Here is a 16,882-nt window from a genome sequence, read left to right as displayed (position 1 = left end):
TTTGGTTCAAAACAAAACAAAACAAAACAAAACAAACCTGTTAGTACTTTAACTGCAGTGGAGGTCCATTTACTAACCCCCACCCCACCCACCTTAAAGTTCCCACCCCCCACCCCCTCCAACCCCGGGCCTGGTGGGGAGGCTGCGCTCAGATTGCAAACACGAGCTGGGACCAGACATCTGTCACCAAAGCCTGGAGAGATATTGACAAACGCGGGTCCTTTGTGTCTTAAGAATATATACCCACATCCCCCCTACACAAATGATGCCCTGGCTGAGCCAAGCAGACCCCACCCCGGCCCCAGCACCCCCCCCCCCCCGCAACCAAATGTCAAGGAGATGCCCAGGGAAAGCGGGCCTGCCTCCCACCACCAGACAGGTCTCCAGGTTTCTAATGCAACTCTAATAGTTAAGAAGAGACAAAACAGCTATTCATTAGGAACAAATGTCAAATTAGGCGTTGCCTCTGAGTGATGCTGCTGACGCCAGCTCTGGTAACTTTTTTTTTCCCCCTAAAGATGCTGGCATACACAGCCTCAAGCTGGAGGCTCTGGATGACTAGGAAAAGGTGGGAAGGTATTAACACAACTTCCCAGGTACCCTACCAGGAAGGGGGGTGGGCAGGGGAGAGGCACGCAATTCCTACAAAGTAGAAGCGGCCCAAGTGAGGAGGGTGAGGAGGGGTCTTGGTGTGAAAGGAAAGGGGCCTGCCTAGTGGCCTGAGCACCACCGAGCAGCTCAGCTAAAAGTTGGTGAAGGGACTTTCAGATAATCCCCAAAGGGCTGCCATCTAAGTCCCCATGTGAGTGTGTACCTAGAATCTACCCAGCAGCGCCTGGAGGTTGGGGGGAGGGGCAAGTGGGGGATCTGCCCACAGAGCCCTTGCTGTACCCAAAGGAAGGGTATCCAGCCCCGGGCTGGGCACTACGAGGGCCCTGTGCCCTCCTCAGCCCCAAGGGATGGTCCCCTTGGATGGAGCATTCAAGGCGGAGGCTGAGGCCTGCGGTGGGGGGTGGGGACGGGTCTGGGGGAGTCGAGGAGGAAACAAGCGCATATACCTTCTTTGCTGTTGGGGTTCTGGGGTTTGGCCTTCTCCCAAGGTGCCAGCGTCTTGTCGTCGTCCGCGCCGTCGGCCAAGGCCTTGTCAGCGGGCATGTACCAGGTGGCGCTGTGCTCTGCCATCAGGGAGTCCAGGTCGATGGTGCTCATGGCGCTCTTGACCGCCTCGGAGCAGCAGCTGCCCAGCTCGCTGTCGCCATTCTGCGCGCCCGAGGACCCAACGGCGCACTCCCCCTTCTTGCCACCCTTGAGCCCCAGGGGCTGGTCCTCGGAGATGCTGAACTGCTGCCTCTGTAGCTGGATCTGCGCCTGGAGGATCTCCAGGGGGTGGATCTCGTCGGGGGGTGGCGCACCGCTGCTGCTCGTGGGGGTCCGGACCTGCTCCAGGCCCGGCGTGCCGGGATGGCCCGCGCCCCCGCCGTAGCTGTCAGGGGTGGAGGTAGAGGTAGACATGATGCCCAGGCCGAGCGGGGGCGGGGGCGCCTTAGGTCCGTGTTCCCCAGCGCCCACCCCACGGGGAGGGAGTTTGGGCGAGCCTGTCACCAGGGGGCTCCTACTCGCTTTGGCCAGGGCTGGGGGGTTGTCGGAGCTGGACGACACCTCGTCCTCGTTGGCGTAGCTCGTGCTCACCTCGTCTGAGGCAAACTCGCCCACGTGCGGGGAACTCCCGTCCGACTTGGCCCCGCCGTCCAGGGAAGCCATGAGGTCCGACTGGTCCCCCAGGAGCAACTCGGCCCCCTTCCCCCACGACGGCGACGTGAGCGCTTTCTCGTGAGGCGTAGGAGCCCCGCGAGCCTCGCTCGTGGAGCTTCCCCCGACGGCTGCGCCTGGCGCCTGCTGCTGCCCTGGGCTCACCCCAGGCGCGCCCCCGCTGTCTGGCGCGGCCGAGTACTTGTCGAAGAAGGTCCCGGGGCTCACGTGACCACTGTCCCTTTTTCTTCGACCCCGTCCCCGGCCGCCGCCCCCGGGGACCGGCTTGCCGTCGTTCCCGGATGTTGATTCCAGGGTGTAGTTTGGGGAGAGGCTCGTGCCGTCCCCCTGGGCGGGCGGGTTGGGCGGCCCCGAGGCTTTGGAGCCACTGTTACTAGTCCCCGACGGGCCTCCAGGCCCTGGGGCCCCAGGGGTGGTCCCCCCCGGGAAGTAATCCGAGCCCGGGTTGCCGGCCACAGCCGCGCCGTCGGTCTCGTTCTGGCTCAGTTTCCTCTTGCCCTCGGGCGGGTTCTTCTTGTTGAAGGTCACGTTGAGGTTGGGGGCCCCGAGGCTGGCGATCATGTTCTGGCAGGCGGTGGAGAGTGCGGCCAGGCAGCTCTGGCCGAACAGGTTGTCCTTGGAGCTGGGCTTGTTGAAGGAGCCCAGCGACAGCGCTCCCAGCTTACTGGCCGAGGTGCGCTGGCTGGGCTGGAAATCGGGCTGCGGCGGGTAGGCGCCCCCTCCGCTGCCGCCGCCCGTGCCTCCCCCGCCCCCGCCCGCGCTCGGGGGCGAGTTCACGCCCGGGCCGCTGTGTGGCGTGGCCTGCCGGTTCGCCGCGCTGAACGGGAAGCCAGGCTGGCCCCCGAGCGCCGGTGCTGTGAAATCCGGCGGCGGGGGCCTGCGCTCGGAGGGAGCGCTGGGCAGTCCCACCCCAGCCCCAGGCGACTGCAGTTGGCCCAGGCCGGCCAGGCTGCCCCCGAACTGCAGGCCGGGGGAGGGCAGCGCGGGCACGTGGCCCTCTCCGGGCATCCTCAGCGGCTCCTGCAGAGGGCCACGGAACAGCACTCCGGAGCCGCCGGGGGGAGGGGGCGGCGCCAGGCCGGGGTCGTGCGGGCCGCAGTCAGCCGGCAGGCCAGAGCCGCCCAGCCTGCGGGGCAGCAGGTCACCCGGCGGCGGGTGCGGACCTGGGAACCACGCGCTCTCCTGCGCCAAGTGAGGCGCCTGCTGCTCGAAAGTGCCCAGGCGCCCCGCGCCCGCGCTTTCGCGCTCAAAGTTCGGCTGGGCCAAGCCGCCCACCGGGCCACTGTGTACCAGGCCGCCCTGGCCCACGTCCCCGGGGTGGCCTAGCTGAGCCAGGTTCGGCTGGCGCAGCCGCTGCTGCTGATTCCGCGACGCCATCTGCTTAATCATGAGGGCTGCGTTTTGGCGCTGCTGCTGTTGCTGCTGCTGCTGCTGTTGCTGCTGCTGTTGCTGCTGCTGCAGGGACTGGTGGTCCGGGGCCGGATGCTGCAGGGGTGGCCCTGAGGGAAAGCTGTCGGGCACGGGCGGCGTGAACTCGCCGGGGAGGCCCGAATAGGCGGCGGAGGGCGAGAGGTGGTTGTCCAAAGCGCCGTTGGGCATGCTGCCGTTCCACGAGGCACAGCGGTCCACTCCCGCGCTGCCCGGGAAGTCAAAGCGCGGCCTCTTGGCCACGTTCATGTAGGGGGGCGCGTCGAAATGCTGCAGCCGCTGGTTGGGCGCCTGCTGGGGAGGGGGGTGCTGCATGTTGAACACAGGCTCCGAATAAGGGTGCATGCTCCGGTTCTCCAGCCGGTGGATGGGATACTCGAACTGTGCGTGCTGACTGGGCAGCATGGGGCCCCCGTCCTGCAGGCCGCCGCTGGGCGTGCCCGCCTCGCCCTGCTGGGGCCGCGGGAGCGCCGGCGGGCACGAATTTTGTCGGACCAGAAGCCCGGGTGGCGGCGGCTGCTGCGGCGGCGGCGGCGGAGGCTGCTGCGGCTGCTGCGGGGGCTGCTGCTGAGGGGGTGGCGGGGCCTGCTGGGGAGGCTGCATTAACGGGTGCCTGGAGCCTACTCCCGGCTCCAAACCCACCGGCATCTTGCGGGCCCCGCCGAATCTCTCGAAGAACACGCCGTGCTGCTGCTGCTGCTGCTGCTGTTGCTGTTGCTGCTGCTGCTGCTGCTGCTGCTGCTGCTGTTGCTGCTGCTGCTGCTGCTGCTGCTGTTGCTGCTGCTGCTGCTGCTGGGCGTGCATTTTGGACAAGCCCACCATACCTGCAGCTCTGGGCATGGCCGAGGCACCGGGGAAGGAGCCCCCGGGAACCTGGCGACCCGCCGCATAATGAGGCATCTGCCCTTCGGAATCGGAGGGCGAAAACATGTCGAAATGTCCCGAGGGCGCCTCGCCAGGGTAATTGTATTCCAGCGAGTCGACGGCTCCTTGGTTCGCCACCCTTCGGGGCTCCAGACTGTGGGAATCGGAGCCGCTGGAGGCGGGCAGGCCGTGAAAGGAGGCGGCTCGGTTAGGGCTCTGGTCCAGCGGCAAGCATGGGGCAGGCACCGCATGGCCCGAGGCGCCCGAACTGTGGAAGTCCGGGAGGTTCCCGGGTCTCTGCGGGCCGAAGCTCTCGGGCCCCTGGCTCTCCGCCATGTGGTCATAACCCTCAGCGAAGGGCGGCTGGCTGCCCAGGCCGGCGGCAGTGCCCCCGTAGCCAAGTAGGCGACCCCCGTGCAGGCATGAGGCCCCTGGGTCCGGACCGCCGAAGTTGCCCCCAAAGTGGGGGTGATGTTGATGGGGGTGGTGGCCTCCCGGGTGGCCGTGGTGCGGCTGCTGGCCTCCAAAGAATCCGTGCACCGGCTGTGCCTGCAGCCCCCCCGCGTGCAACTCCGAGTGACCACGCGCGTGGAAGCCGTAAGGCTCCATGTTCATGCTCAAGATCGGGGGCTCGCCCAGCGCGCTCATGGCAGGGTCCACGGGGCCAGGGGGTCCCCCCGCGTGGAAAGCCGGGGCCTTGAAGTGGGCATTCATGCTTAGTCCGGCCTCGTTAAAGTTCCTTTCGCCCTGGCCAGCGTTCCTGCTGTTGATCTGGGGCTCAAACTGGTCCAGCCCAAACATACTTGGCGGGGGGCGGGGGGATCAATAGGGCATGACAGCCTGCTCTCCGCGGCGCGCCTCCGGCCAGCTAAACGTTCCGGCCCAGGGTTGGGCGCTCCGGGACGCTCAGCACCGCGGGGGCGCAGTGCGCACGGCGGCCTCGCTTGCGTGTGGAGGCTGGGGGCTATCAGCTCCTCTCCCGAAGCTCTGGCTCTGCCGGACCCGGGCCTCTCACATCTTGCAGTGCCGCGAGGCCTCCAGGAGCCGTGCTGGGGGGCCCATGCCCCGGCAGTTGTCACAGACGCGGGTGGGTTTGCGCGGAGGGGACGGAGCTGCGGGCGAGTGGAGACAAAAAGTTAAGTGGGGGGGAAGGAGGCGGGAAGGAGGAAGGGAGAGCGGAGCGATCACCTTCTTAAGTCCGATCGGGGTCGGGTGGGAAGCCCCAGGACGTCTCCCGAAGCCTCCTGGAGTCCGTGGCGGAGCTGCTAAGGGGCCGAGCAAGGAGACCCTTCAAAGCCGTGGCTGGCGCCCGGGCATGGACAGAGCAGTCCCTCCCCGCCCCCCCGCCCCCCGGAGTCCCCGCGCTCCGCAGCCCAAGCCTCCGCCGAGCACGATCCGCTCGCACAGTCTCCGTCGGCCCCGAGCAAGCTGCTACTGTTTCTTCAGCGGGTCGGAGGGCCGGACGCTCGGCTCGGCATCACGGGTGCGGGCCCTGAGCCGAGGGCGAAGCGGGGCTGGGGAGGCGGCGGGCGCCCGGGGTCCGAGCCGAGGTTTGAGGGAAGGCGCGGTTCCCCCTGCTCCGTGGCGGGTGCTCTGCACCCCGGCGCGCCGCTTCGCGGCCACGTCCGCCGCCTGCCGCTTCTGTCCTCTTCTATTCGGTCTCTGAGTTCGAAGGGGTCTCCGCGCCCGGTTCCAGGCGCGGGCGGGCAGCGAGACGAGAGGTTGGGTCGCTCCGAGTCTCGGGTTCCGTGCCTCCGCTCCGAGGTGCTTCGCGAGTCCCCCTCGGACCCGAGGAGGGGGGCGTACGCGGGTTGGGGGGCCACGCTGGGCTAGCGGGCTGAGGCGTTCCGGCTACGCTCTACGAGCCCGGAATGGGGGGGCGGGGGCAATCCTGGGGGGGTCCGTGCACCCCTCTCCTGGCTGGCGGGGGGGCTCTGCGTGGGGCGTTCCGAGGGTCTCGGCTCCCCTCTCGGTGTCTGCCTCTCGCCCAGCGCCGGGAGAAGCAGCAACAAGTTTTGCATTTCAGCAATCAATTTCAGCCATTACATTTGCACCAATCAGCGCAGCCCGAGCTCCGGTCCCGGGGCGGGGCTCGCTCTTAAGGTGGTCCTGGTTGCTGGCTGCTGAGGCCCCCGCCATGAACCCGCACTTCGCCAGCTCCGGAGTACCCCGCTCGGGTTTTGCCTCGGGGTCCTGCGCCAGTGCGCTGGGGGGCGCGCCCTGGCCTCCTGGCGCATCGGGGTGGAGAGGGCGCCGGCGGAGAATGGCGGGAGCTTGGCTTTGTTCGCCCCCCTGCCCACTCACACAGTTTCCAACTCCCCACCCCTAACTGAAGCGAGACCTGCGGGTTGGGCAGGGGGCGGGGAGGTGGGCGGTAAGCGGTGCGGGGCGCTTAGACAATGGGGTCGCCAAGCAAAGCTCTCGGACTGAGCACGGAAAGTCGCTAAGAGTCAGCTGCGCTTCAGCCCCGGGGCGAACCCTCGGTTCTCCACCGCTGTCTGCCTACTAGTGGCACCCAAGTTAGCCGGCCCTCGGATTTTCCTGGAGGTGAAAGCAGACGGGGGATCCCGAAGTTAGGGTTCTCCTCGAAAGACCCGGGCGCTTGCTCACTTCTCACTAGGGCGCGCACAATTGTTCCCTGCCCGGGGTTCCCCGTTCTCGGTCGCCGGCTTCCGCCCAGGGGAGCCTTAACCGCTTGGCCACTTGTGGGGGGAGTGTGGAGCGGGGGGGGGGGTGCACCTCGGATGAACGCAGAGCCAGAAAGAAGACCCGCGCGCAGAAGGTGCACCGACCCGCTGGAGCATCCTACCCCGGACACCCGGGCCAAGGCCCAGGCCCTCTGCGGGCGCGAGGTTGGCCTCCTTAAGAGATCAATTAAACTGAAGAGGCCAAAGAACGGAATTGGGTTGTGATACTAAAATCAATAAGAGTAATTTAATATCTGCCCTGCTCTTTATGAAATATTTATCCCAATAATCTTAGTTAAAATGTTTAGATCTTCCTGATCCCCACTGAGGCTGAAATCTATCTTGCAATTAGAAGTTGGGAGTTAGAGGGGATGGAGGGTAGGGAAGGTGTTTATTCTGTGTGCCTGCGTGTGTGTGTGTGTGTGTGTGTGTGTGTGTGTTTTCCTCCCTAAAGTGCGCGTCAGGGAGGAAGGGGGAGAAGGCCTGTAATTTCCCTTGCCATAAAATAGCGCCAGGCGATTTCGCTAGCAGACCAGCATTCTTAGGAGAAGGGGAGGAAAAAAAAAAAAAGAACTTTCTTTGAAGTGCCCCTGATATCGCTATTAAATCTAAATAAAATTAAGCATGGTGTATAAAAATGCCTTTCCCCCCACAAAAGAAAGTGTTTATCACCCAAGTCTGTCTAGCGTTTGCTAAATTGCGCATGAAATCTGAAATGAAATAAACGTTATAATAAAACCAACCCCTGAGCCCTTTTTATTTAAAAACCTCAGATTAAGCACTCCACCGTCGCAGGCGGGAGTTAAAAAGTTACCACGTTGTGTGCACACGGATTCATCGCTCCCTGGAGTCATTGCTGGGAAGGCAGACTCTGGGTGTTCCAGAGCCAAAATGCCAGGGACACAGCTCAACTTCGGGTGAGGGGAGGACAGCGACCAGGGTCTCTTGAGGGACTCCGGGAGAAAATAACACCCCTCCCAAAAAGAATAAACATGAAAACAGGCAATAAAAACTTGCAACTTTGAAACTCAGAGAGCCGAAGCCAGCTCAGATCTAGGGCCCTTCCTGGGACCTTCCTGTGGTGGATGTCTACCCAGATTTTTTTTTTTCTTTTCGAAATTAAAAATGAAAATGACCCCCACCAAAAATGGGGTCCATAAATAAGCATCGGGAAGAAGTATTTGTACAGGGCGGTGGAGTTTTAAAAGGATTTTTCTGCAGGATCAGGTTGTTGGTCTGTGATTAAATATTGATTTTGTGTAATTAGTTTTCATGTGAACTATCCTCTTGCTGATAGCTTAGAGGTTTCAGAACTAGAAAGAAATGGAATCGGACATGGAAATTATTACTTAGCAAAGTGACAGGGAAGTGGGAGCCGGAAAAGACCGAGGCTTGGCTGATTTAGGCACAAAGAAATAGAGGTACTGGGTGGGCCTCCAGGGACCCCACCCACCCACCCAGTGCCCCAGGCCAGAGCAGGGGAGACCCTGAGCTTCCTGGTCAGGAAGGGGACGGCTAGAGGGGATGGTGGCCAAGGGGAAGACCCAGTTTGGGCAAAGGCCCGTGCAAAGCTCCTGACACCTGGTCACATACCTCATCCAGAGCCATCGGTGCCGGGTGCTGTGCGTCTCAGGAGGCCCTCTGTGAGGAGCATTATGTCTCCGTGCATGTCTGGAGGAAATAGTGGCAGTCGGACCTGTCTGGAGACCTGGGTGGGCCAGGGCAGTGGGAAGAATGGCCCACAGACCTGCAGTCCGGGGAGCCCCCCGTTGGGGTGTGTCCTAGGCCAAGGCATGACTTCACACGGGGGTGGGGGTCCCCTGAACACCTGGGCAGGTTTCCTGTGGAATAACTGTGTGCTCCAGGGAGGGGGTGTGGGACTATTTTTCTGGGGCTGTTTCCAAGAGTTCAGTCTACAAGGTGTGTGAGCGTCTGAAAGGAGGGTGTGTTGGGGCCTGGCTGGGTTTCTCTCCAGGATGTGTCTGGGTCACCTTTCCGTAATGTGCGGGAGGGCGACGTGCGGCTGCGTCCATGTCTTCGCCTGGGCGAGCGCGGCAGGGCACCTGCGTGTATCTGGGTACAGGCCTTCTCGGGTCTCCGGGTGTCTCCGTGAGTGTCCCCAGGAGAGGTGCTGTCTGTCCCCCAACCCTATGCCTCTGCGTGTGTGTAACGCCTGCGTTTGTACCCGCGGCTCTGTCTCTGCTCGAGCATGTGTGTTTTCTCTGTGAGTGTGAAAGTGGACATCGGTGCCCGTGGACGTGCCGGTGTGTGTGCCTCCACGGGGTGGGCGCCCCTGCGTGTGCCTGTGTGCGCGCTCGGCCTGCAAGAGCCTGCAGTTTCTTTGGAACAGACACATTGCCCCCTAGCGCTCAGACGACTCAAAGTCCCCACGGCGCAGAGCCGGGAGCAGCAGGGTCCACCCCCAGACCCTCCTCCTTCCTACTCCCCTTCCTCCAGCCCTGCTCTCCGAGGGGGGCTGCATGGGCCCGCATCCAGACAGGGGGGCCCCCTGGATGGAGAAAGGGGACAGCTGAACTGGGGGCCCCAGAGCTGAAGAGAGCCGCTCCCAGCTCGTGACAAGCAGGGGGATGCCTGGGATGGCCCCCAGTCAGCTACTGGAACCCTCCCTACTGGGGCTGAGAACCTGGCATATTCAAAAGAGCCCAGGAGCCCCAGTCTATGAAGGGGCCCCCACCAGCCAACACCCCATTCAACAAAAACGCAAAACAACCGATACTCAACACCCTTCACCCGGTACACACCCTGCTCTCACGCCCGCCCATCAGGTCCCCAACACCAACACAAGCACACAAACGCCCCTGTACACGCTTACACGTGTGCCTTCACACGCATATCCATAGTAGACGTGTGTGTACACAATCACACACGTGCACTCACATACACACCCATAGTGGACGTGTCTATACACACTCACACGTGTGCATTTACATACACATCCATAGTAGACGTGTGTGTACACACTCACATGCGTGCATTTACATACATAACCATAGTGGCCATGTCTGTACACACTCACACGTGCATTCACACACCTCCATAGTGGACATGTCTGTACACACCCACACGCGTGCATTCACACACACTTCCATAGTGGACATGTCGGTATACAATCACACGCGTGCATTCACACACACCCATAGTGGACGTGTCTATACACACTCACACGTGTGCATTCACACACACCCATAGTGGATGTGTCTATACACACTCACACGTGTGCATTCACACACACTTCCATAGTGGACATGTCTGTACACACTCACACGCGTGCATTCACACACACCCTCATAGTGGACATGTCTATACACACTCACACGCATGCATTCACACACACCTCCGTAGTGGACGTGTCTGTACACACACACGTGCATTCACACACACTTCCATAGTGGACGCGTGTATACAATTACACGCGTGCATTCACACACACCCATAGTGGACGTGTGTGTACACACTCACACGCGAGCATTCACACACACCCCCATAGTGGACATGTCTGTACACACTCACACGTGTGCATTCACACACACCTCCGTAGTGGACGTGTCTGTACACCATAATGGCTACTGGGGACGGAAGGCTCAGTGCTAATTGCTTTATGTCCAGGGTACCACTTCCTCCTCAGAAGGGGCCCGCGAGACAGGGGCTCTGAACCCATTTTACAGATGAGGACATGGAGCCTCACACCAGCCAGGTGAGTCTCCCAAAGTCAACCAGTGGCAAAGCTGGGATTCTGCGCCAGTCCACCTGCCCCTGAGTCCCGGCGCTTAACCGCTGCCTCAACGTTCAGGTACAGCACTTAGCACGTGTCAGGAACACGGGTAAGCGCCAAGAAATGTTGGCTACCTTTATCACAACTCCACTACTATCGCTATTCGAATTATTGTGGCCGTGACGAGTATTAGCAGTCTCTGTGGGTCCCTCTCTCCCACACAAACATGAGAAAACAGCGCCCACGCCCACATACATCCTCAGCCTTTTCTGCCCTAACCGCCTTGCCCTTTAGAGCCTGGGAGCGCGCAGGACTCCCAGCGGGCCCGAGTCTCTCTTGCAGCTAGTCTCCCAGGAGCCCCGGACGGGAACCTACTTTCCCCGAGGCCAAGGGTAGAGCGTCCACGGAATGACTCCCTCTCCTGAGTCAGCGGTGGAAAGGGCATGAGTTTTGGCATTCCATACCCAGATTCAGATCTTGTCTTCCCCGCTTTTGAGCTGGGCAACCTTGGACCACATACTTCCCTCTTCCTGGCCTCAGTTTCCCCTGGTGAAAAGGGGAATGAATGACGGCCAGTGCGGGCGGATCGTAAGGTTTGGAGGCAACGTTTAAAAAGTGGCCCAGAGCCTGAGAGATGCCCTCTCTTATTACCATTATTGTCGTTATTATTTCTTCTGTGTTTGGATCCAGGGAGGCGGAAGGCAAAACAGTGATCCCAGAGAAATCGGATTTATCTGACAAATCAGTCTTGCCTCACCAGCCAATCTTTGAGGGAAAGGATGACTCTGTTAGGTGGTCGCCTCAACGTCCCTGACTTCACACACTGTGCTGGTGTAACTGGGGGCAGGCCCAGCACCTGTCCAGGGAGGACCCAGGGCTGAGGCCTCCAGGAGGGCCCAGGTATGGCCAGGGCAGAGTACAGTAGCTCGCTAGAGGTTGGAAGGGATGAGACCCTCAAGGAGTCACAGGCTGCCGGTTGCTAAGCAACCACATCTCCTCCCTCTCTCTATGCACGATGCCCGATATTTGGGGGGGGGGTCTCTCCTCCATCTGTCCATTGAATAAATGTATATCGAGTGCCTACTATGTGCCAAGGCTCAGGAAAAAGTGGAAGTTGCAGCCCCAGCTCTCAAGTCAGACCAAAGAAACCGCCTCGCAGTATAAGCAAAAGGGACTACATTACACGCTAGAAGGGGCAAAATAACTGTGGTGGGAGGGAGGGACGACATTGAGGGATTCCCAGAGGTGGGTTTGGAAGGTAGAATAAAACTTCAACGACCAGCACAGAGTCAAGGGACTTTCGAAGCAGAGACATCTGATTATGGTACGCGGGGGAGGTTTGGGCAGCACTTTGTTCAGGGCTGGCTGAGGGAGAGGCTTGTCTAGAGGTCAAGAGATCAGGAGGGTCTGGGCTGAGAGGGACCACAAAGGCATCTGGGAAAGTTTGCCCATCGTTCTGGGGAATGATGAAAGGGTGTTAAGCAAAGCCAAGTGACACAGTCAGAGGTGAGTTTTAAAAGATCTTTGGAAGGTGCCTGGGTGGCTCAGTTGGTTATCGGCTCAGGTCACAATCTCATAGTTCATGACTTCAAGCCCCACATCAGGCTCTGCACTGACAGTGTGGAACCCGCTTGGGTTTCTCTCTCTCCCTCTCTCTCTCTGCCCCTTCCCCACGCTCGCTCTCTCTCGCTCTTTCGAAACAAACTGTTTATTTATTTATTTTGAGACAGAGAGAGAATCCCAAGCAGGCTCCACACTGTCAGTGCAGAGCCTGATGCGGGGCTCGAACTCATGGATCCGTGAGACCGTGACCTGAGCCAAAATCAAGACTCGGATGCTTAACCGCCTGAGCCAGCCAGGTGCCCCAATAAATAAACTTAAAAAAAAATTGTTTTTAAATAAAAGATCCTTGGAGACCCTCAGGGTCTCCTTGGCTTTCCAAGGTGGACCCAAAAGCCATCCTCACTGCTTTCCCTGGAAAACAGAGCCTGGGATGGGGAGAGTGACGTGCTTGTCCCCAAGCAGCCAGCACAGAGCCAGGCAGTACAAGCCGGCTTCCCCATGTCGGGGTTGTTTGCATGGACAGGGGCCCCCTCACTTCAGTGACTACAGATGCTGTCACCTGTTGATTAGGACTTCCCACCTGGCCCTCAGCTGGAGGAGGCCTAGGGACATTTACAAGGTGTCCTAGGTTCAAAGCCCAGTTCCCCCACCCCTGACCACACGACCATGGGCAAGATCTGGACTGGAGCTCCAATTTCCAAATCCAGAATCATACCTGTCTCCAAGGGTGTCAGGGAGGCTGAAAGCACCCAGGTCACACAATGGAATATATATTATATATAATTATTATATTACATTATAGTGCCTCATATATTATATTATGTAGCTATATATTATATTATATATATTATATTATATATATTATATTATATTGCTAACCTGTGAGGTGAGTTCTATGATTTTTCCTATTTTATAAAGGAGGAAACTGAAGCACAGAGAGGTGAAGGGATTTGCCCCAGGTCACCCAGCAAGTAAGAGGCACAGCAGGACTCACACCAGACCTGGCTTGACCCCCCCATCGGCCTCTATACCTGTCCGCAATCTATGCAGCCTCGGCTCCCCCCCCCCCAGGTCTGAGCCCCCCAGAGGCAGGAGGGGGAATTGGCCCAGCCAGAGAAACTCCTCCTTCCCCTGCCCTTGGGGACCCCCAGCCTGGGTTGAGGGCCCCCTCCTTCTCTTCTCCTTCCTGCCCAGCCCCTGCTCCCAGAGGCCTGTAGGGCCCGATCACAGCACGTCAGTATGACAGAGCCAGTGACCTTCCCCTTGAACCAGACCTGGAGAACTGGCCACTTTGCTGCTCACAGGGCTGGGCAGGGCCACCTATACGGGGAAAAGAGCTCTTGCCGCCAGAAAGCGTTGCAGCTTCCCGGGGACCCAGGCACCCGGGGGCCGAGTCTGTGACCTGCTTCCAGCACTGGGCCGTCCTTGAAGCCCAGCCATCCCTGGCACATGCTCCCCTCCCATGAGTCTAGCTCAGAGCCAGTACCCGCAGGCCTAGCTGTGACCTGGCAGACCAGAAGCAGGCCCACTGCTTGAAGGTATGAACACTGATAAGAGATGCCTCTCTTCTGAGCACAGAAACCCGCCTAGGCTTCATTTTATCTTGAAAGAGATCCTAGGAGCCGGGTCCCTCCACCATCCCTGCGAACTCGCTGGAGCCCACACGGCAGGGCCTGGTCTCAAACCGCGGTCCATAGGATCCCCAAGCTATCCGGCCAATCTCTCCGTCTCCGAGGTTTTCTCTTCCCCCAGACAGCATCCAGCTCTGAGCTTCTATTTTCCATTCTCTAAGCGGAGTGTGCTGAACCCAGGCCCCAGTCCCAAAATAACTCAAACCAGCTCCATGGGCTGGAACCAAAGTCCCGGCAACGCCATTGCCTGGTCCAGCCTCCCTCCGAAAAAGTTCTCTCTCCCGCAGCAAAACAACAGAGACCACGCACGAGGCGTCACGCACCACACGGTGAGTCAGAAAATTCGAAAGGTCGGCAGTGTTCATAATTATGCAACAAACCTGTTTAGCATGATCCCCCCCCCCAGCCCCCACCGCCTTCATTCCCTCCCTGCAGCAGTCAGCAGGGCGAGCTCATTACCACTGAGAATCTAGCTGGCAAACCAGCTTCGTAAACGGAGTCAAACAAGCATGTACATACGATGGGAAAACTTTGGACCAGCCCGTCGTTAGCCAAAGCCTTTCACATTACTTTGTCTGTTCCCTCACCCCCGCTGGGGAAGACTGCAACATGGTGGGGTCTCCATTGGGGTTGGGAGTTGGGGCACTGGGGAAACCACTCCAAGGCAGGGAGAAGGTCACCCAGACTTGGTCCTGCAGCGCCTGGGGCCGAGGACTCCTTCCAGGGACGATTCCTGCAAGGACCTGGAGTCTGCAGCCTTGTCCCGTGGGTCAGTGGCAGCGACAGCCGCTGGGGTTTGCCAGCTGGATCCCCTTAGCTTTCCACTTCGAAGGGAAGGGGCGGGCTGGTGTGGCTCAGAGCATCCCACAGATGTGAGATCTGTGACCTTGGACAGGTCATTCGCCCCCTGTGCCTCAGTTTCCTCATCTGTAAAAGCAGACCCCAGCAAATGGTGTTTGTGTGAAAAAGATGAAATGATGTCTCGAACCTCCCCTAGGAGGTAAGTGGGAGCCAGTGCAGAAAACCGGAGAGGGGGGGCGGCCTGGCAACTCACAACAGGAGGAACACGGTCTCCAGTTCTGAGTGCTCACTTGTGCCGGCCTCCGCACTGAATCCCCTCCGTAGGTTATTTCTAATTCCTAAGGCAAGAGGACACAGGGTTGTGTATGTGCCCATTTTATAGAGGGACCTTAGAGGAAGGTGCGGCGCTTTGGGAAGGAGCCTGGGGAGAATTGTTTTGAAATAGGCGCCTTCGCCTGTTCAGGCAAAAGACCCAGGCAGGAAATAAATAGAACTCCCTGGGGAAGGCTCAGACTCCCCCAGCCCACCCGACCCCTCAGGCTGTGGAGTGGACCAGGGGCTGGTGGGTTTTGAATGCCCTTCCCGCTCTAGTGAGGCAATAGAGCCCAGAGAGAGTCAGTAATGTGCTTATTGGAGTCAGATCCTTGGAAAAGTTCACAAATTATCGCTGTCTGGCCCGTGACAGTTCGAACAGCTCTCCCTCTGAGAGGGAGGCCCGGACAGTCTAGAGGTGCGCGGGATCAGCCTCGAGCACGGCCGCTCACAGTCGCTTTACCTCTCTGAGCCTCGGTTTCCCCATCCGTCAAATGGGGAGAATAGCAGTTGGTGGGGTTGTCAGGGGGGCGAACCCTGCACGGAGTACTTAGCACGTAGTTAACACTCAATAAACGGCAGTGCTACCGCGTGGAGCGAGGCCCCTGCAGGGCGGGCCCGGCTCCCACAGGGCGGCCCTGAGAAGGATTGATGAGGTGCCTGTGTCACACTTTTGCTCCCTCTCAGACCCTGGCTGTGCGGTTCGAGGCTCCGAGCTTGCATCCAGACCGGAGACCAGCACACCGCCGGCTCCGAGGAGGGGCAGCAGGCCGGGCGTCCCCACCCCGGGTCCTCTGGGCCAGGCCCCAGCTGCACAGGGCCCACCCTCCCCTGGCTCCCCCCCAGCTGGGGCCCAGCCACCTCTGACATTTGCCACCAGGCCACCTGGTGAGCTCCGGGCAGGCTCCCGGGCGCCAGCTGCCCCCACCTCTGGCTCGGATGAGCTCATCTGGGTTTGGTAACTTCCAAGGCCGCCAGGAATGTTTGCTCAAATGTTCCAGGCCCGGGGAGCAGAAAGAGCAGAACGGGGCCCCCGGCCCCGCTTGTGCATGCGGAAAGCAAGCTGCTATAACTCAGACAGGCTGGCTTCACCGGGCCAAGGAGATGAACGCCGCGTTTTGGAATCTATATCACCCAAAAGGAGAACGCCTCTTAAATCACAGGGATTCGGGCGAGAGCAAGGACCTCATGACACGCCGGGTGTGGGGCCACGAGGGAGGGACTCTCTCCAGGCACTGGACCTCCTCCTCCTGCCACCGATGTCCTGCCTACGCCTCCTTTGGAGGGATGTCAGGTGGAGGAAGCGAGGCCTGGAGGGGCTCACCCAGCCGTGACCATGCACACACGCACACGCACTCACACGCACGCACTCTCTCACATCCACATCCCCAGGCCCTGTCGACGCGTCTCCTGGCTCCTTCCCTTCCCCGGTTCTGGCCACCACCCCCCCGCCCAACACCCCGACCGCAGTCAGGATCGAAATCTGATCAGATCAGATCACACACACCCCTCCCCTGCCCCGCCCCCACCCTCCCCACACCCTTAACATGCACAGTGGATCCCAGTGTTGGGCAATGACGATCAAGTTCCTCGCCACGGTCTGCCAGCCACACCTTGTTTTTGTGTTTTGCAGAATTTGCAGGTGCAATGCCCACAGCTGGGAGGCTCTTTCCCACCCCTGCCCCCTTTCCCCCAGGTGAGGCATAGTCTCCCTCAGCTCAGCTACCGCATCCTTAGGGAAGTCTTCCCCAAAAGCTGACTTCAAAATGTTCTCTTCATCCCAGGCCTGGGTAGCGTGACATCCGTGACGGTGGACATCCATCCAGCTTTAGCTCGTGGGATCGTTCAACGACTCTCTGTCCACCCCACTCAATAGTGAGTGCCGGGCGGGGAGGGACTCTCCCTGGTTCTGGGTCCCTACTGTTTGCTGGCCCCAGGTAGGGACTGCTCAACATACATTTGCTGAATGAATGAATGAATGAATGAATGAAGACGTTGTGCCATCCAGAGAAAGTGGCAAGGTTGGGGGTCCAGAACATTTCTAAAACTCAATAGATTAAGCCCAACAGTTTTGCCAACCAGCAAGGGCCCTT

General features: G+C 59.9%; 1 protein-coding gene across 3 annotated transcripts in view; it reads right to left on the bottom strand.

Moving 5' to 3' along the window:
* Positions 1-5,401, bottom strand: part of MN1 (MN1 proto-oncogene, transcriptional regulator) — a 45,055-nt gene extending 39,654 nt beyond the window's left edge. For 2 of the 3 annotated variants that reach the window (XM_045041616.1, XM_045041615.1), the window contains exon 1: positions 1,059-5,401. In XM_045041616.1, coding sequence (XP_044897551.1) covers positions 1,059-4,863 — 3,805 coding nt within the window. In that variant the 5' untranslated portion in view covers positions 4,864-5,401. The remainder of the gene's footprint in view (positions 1-1,058) is intronic. The other variant, XM_045041613.1, reaches the window with a different exon arrangement.
* Positions 5,402-16,882: the final 11,481 nt, after the last annotated feature.

The sequence above is a fragment of the Felis catus genome, chromosome D3 (assembly GCF_018350175.1).
Source record: "Felis catus isolate Fca126 chromosome D3, F.catus_Fca126_mat1.0, whole genome shotgun sequence".
Taxonomy (NCBI): domain Eukaryota; kingdom Metazoa; phylum Chordata; class Mammalia; order Carnivora; family Felidae; genus Felis; species Felis catus.
The sequence above is the reverse complement of the archived record's forward strand: the minus strand, read 5'-3'. Positions and strand labels throughout refer to the sequence as shown.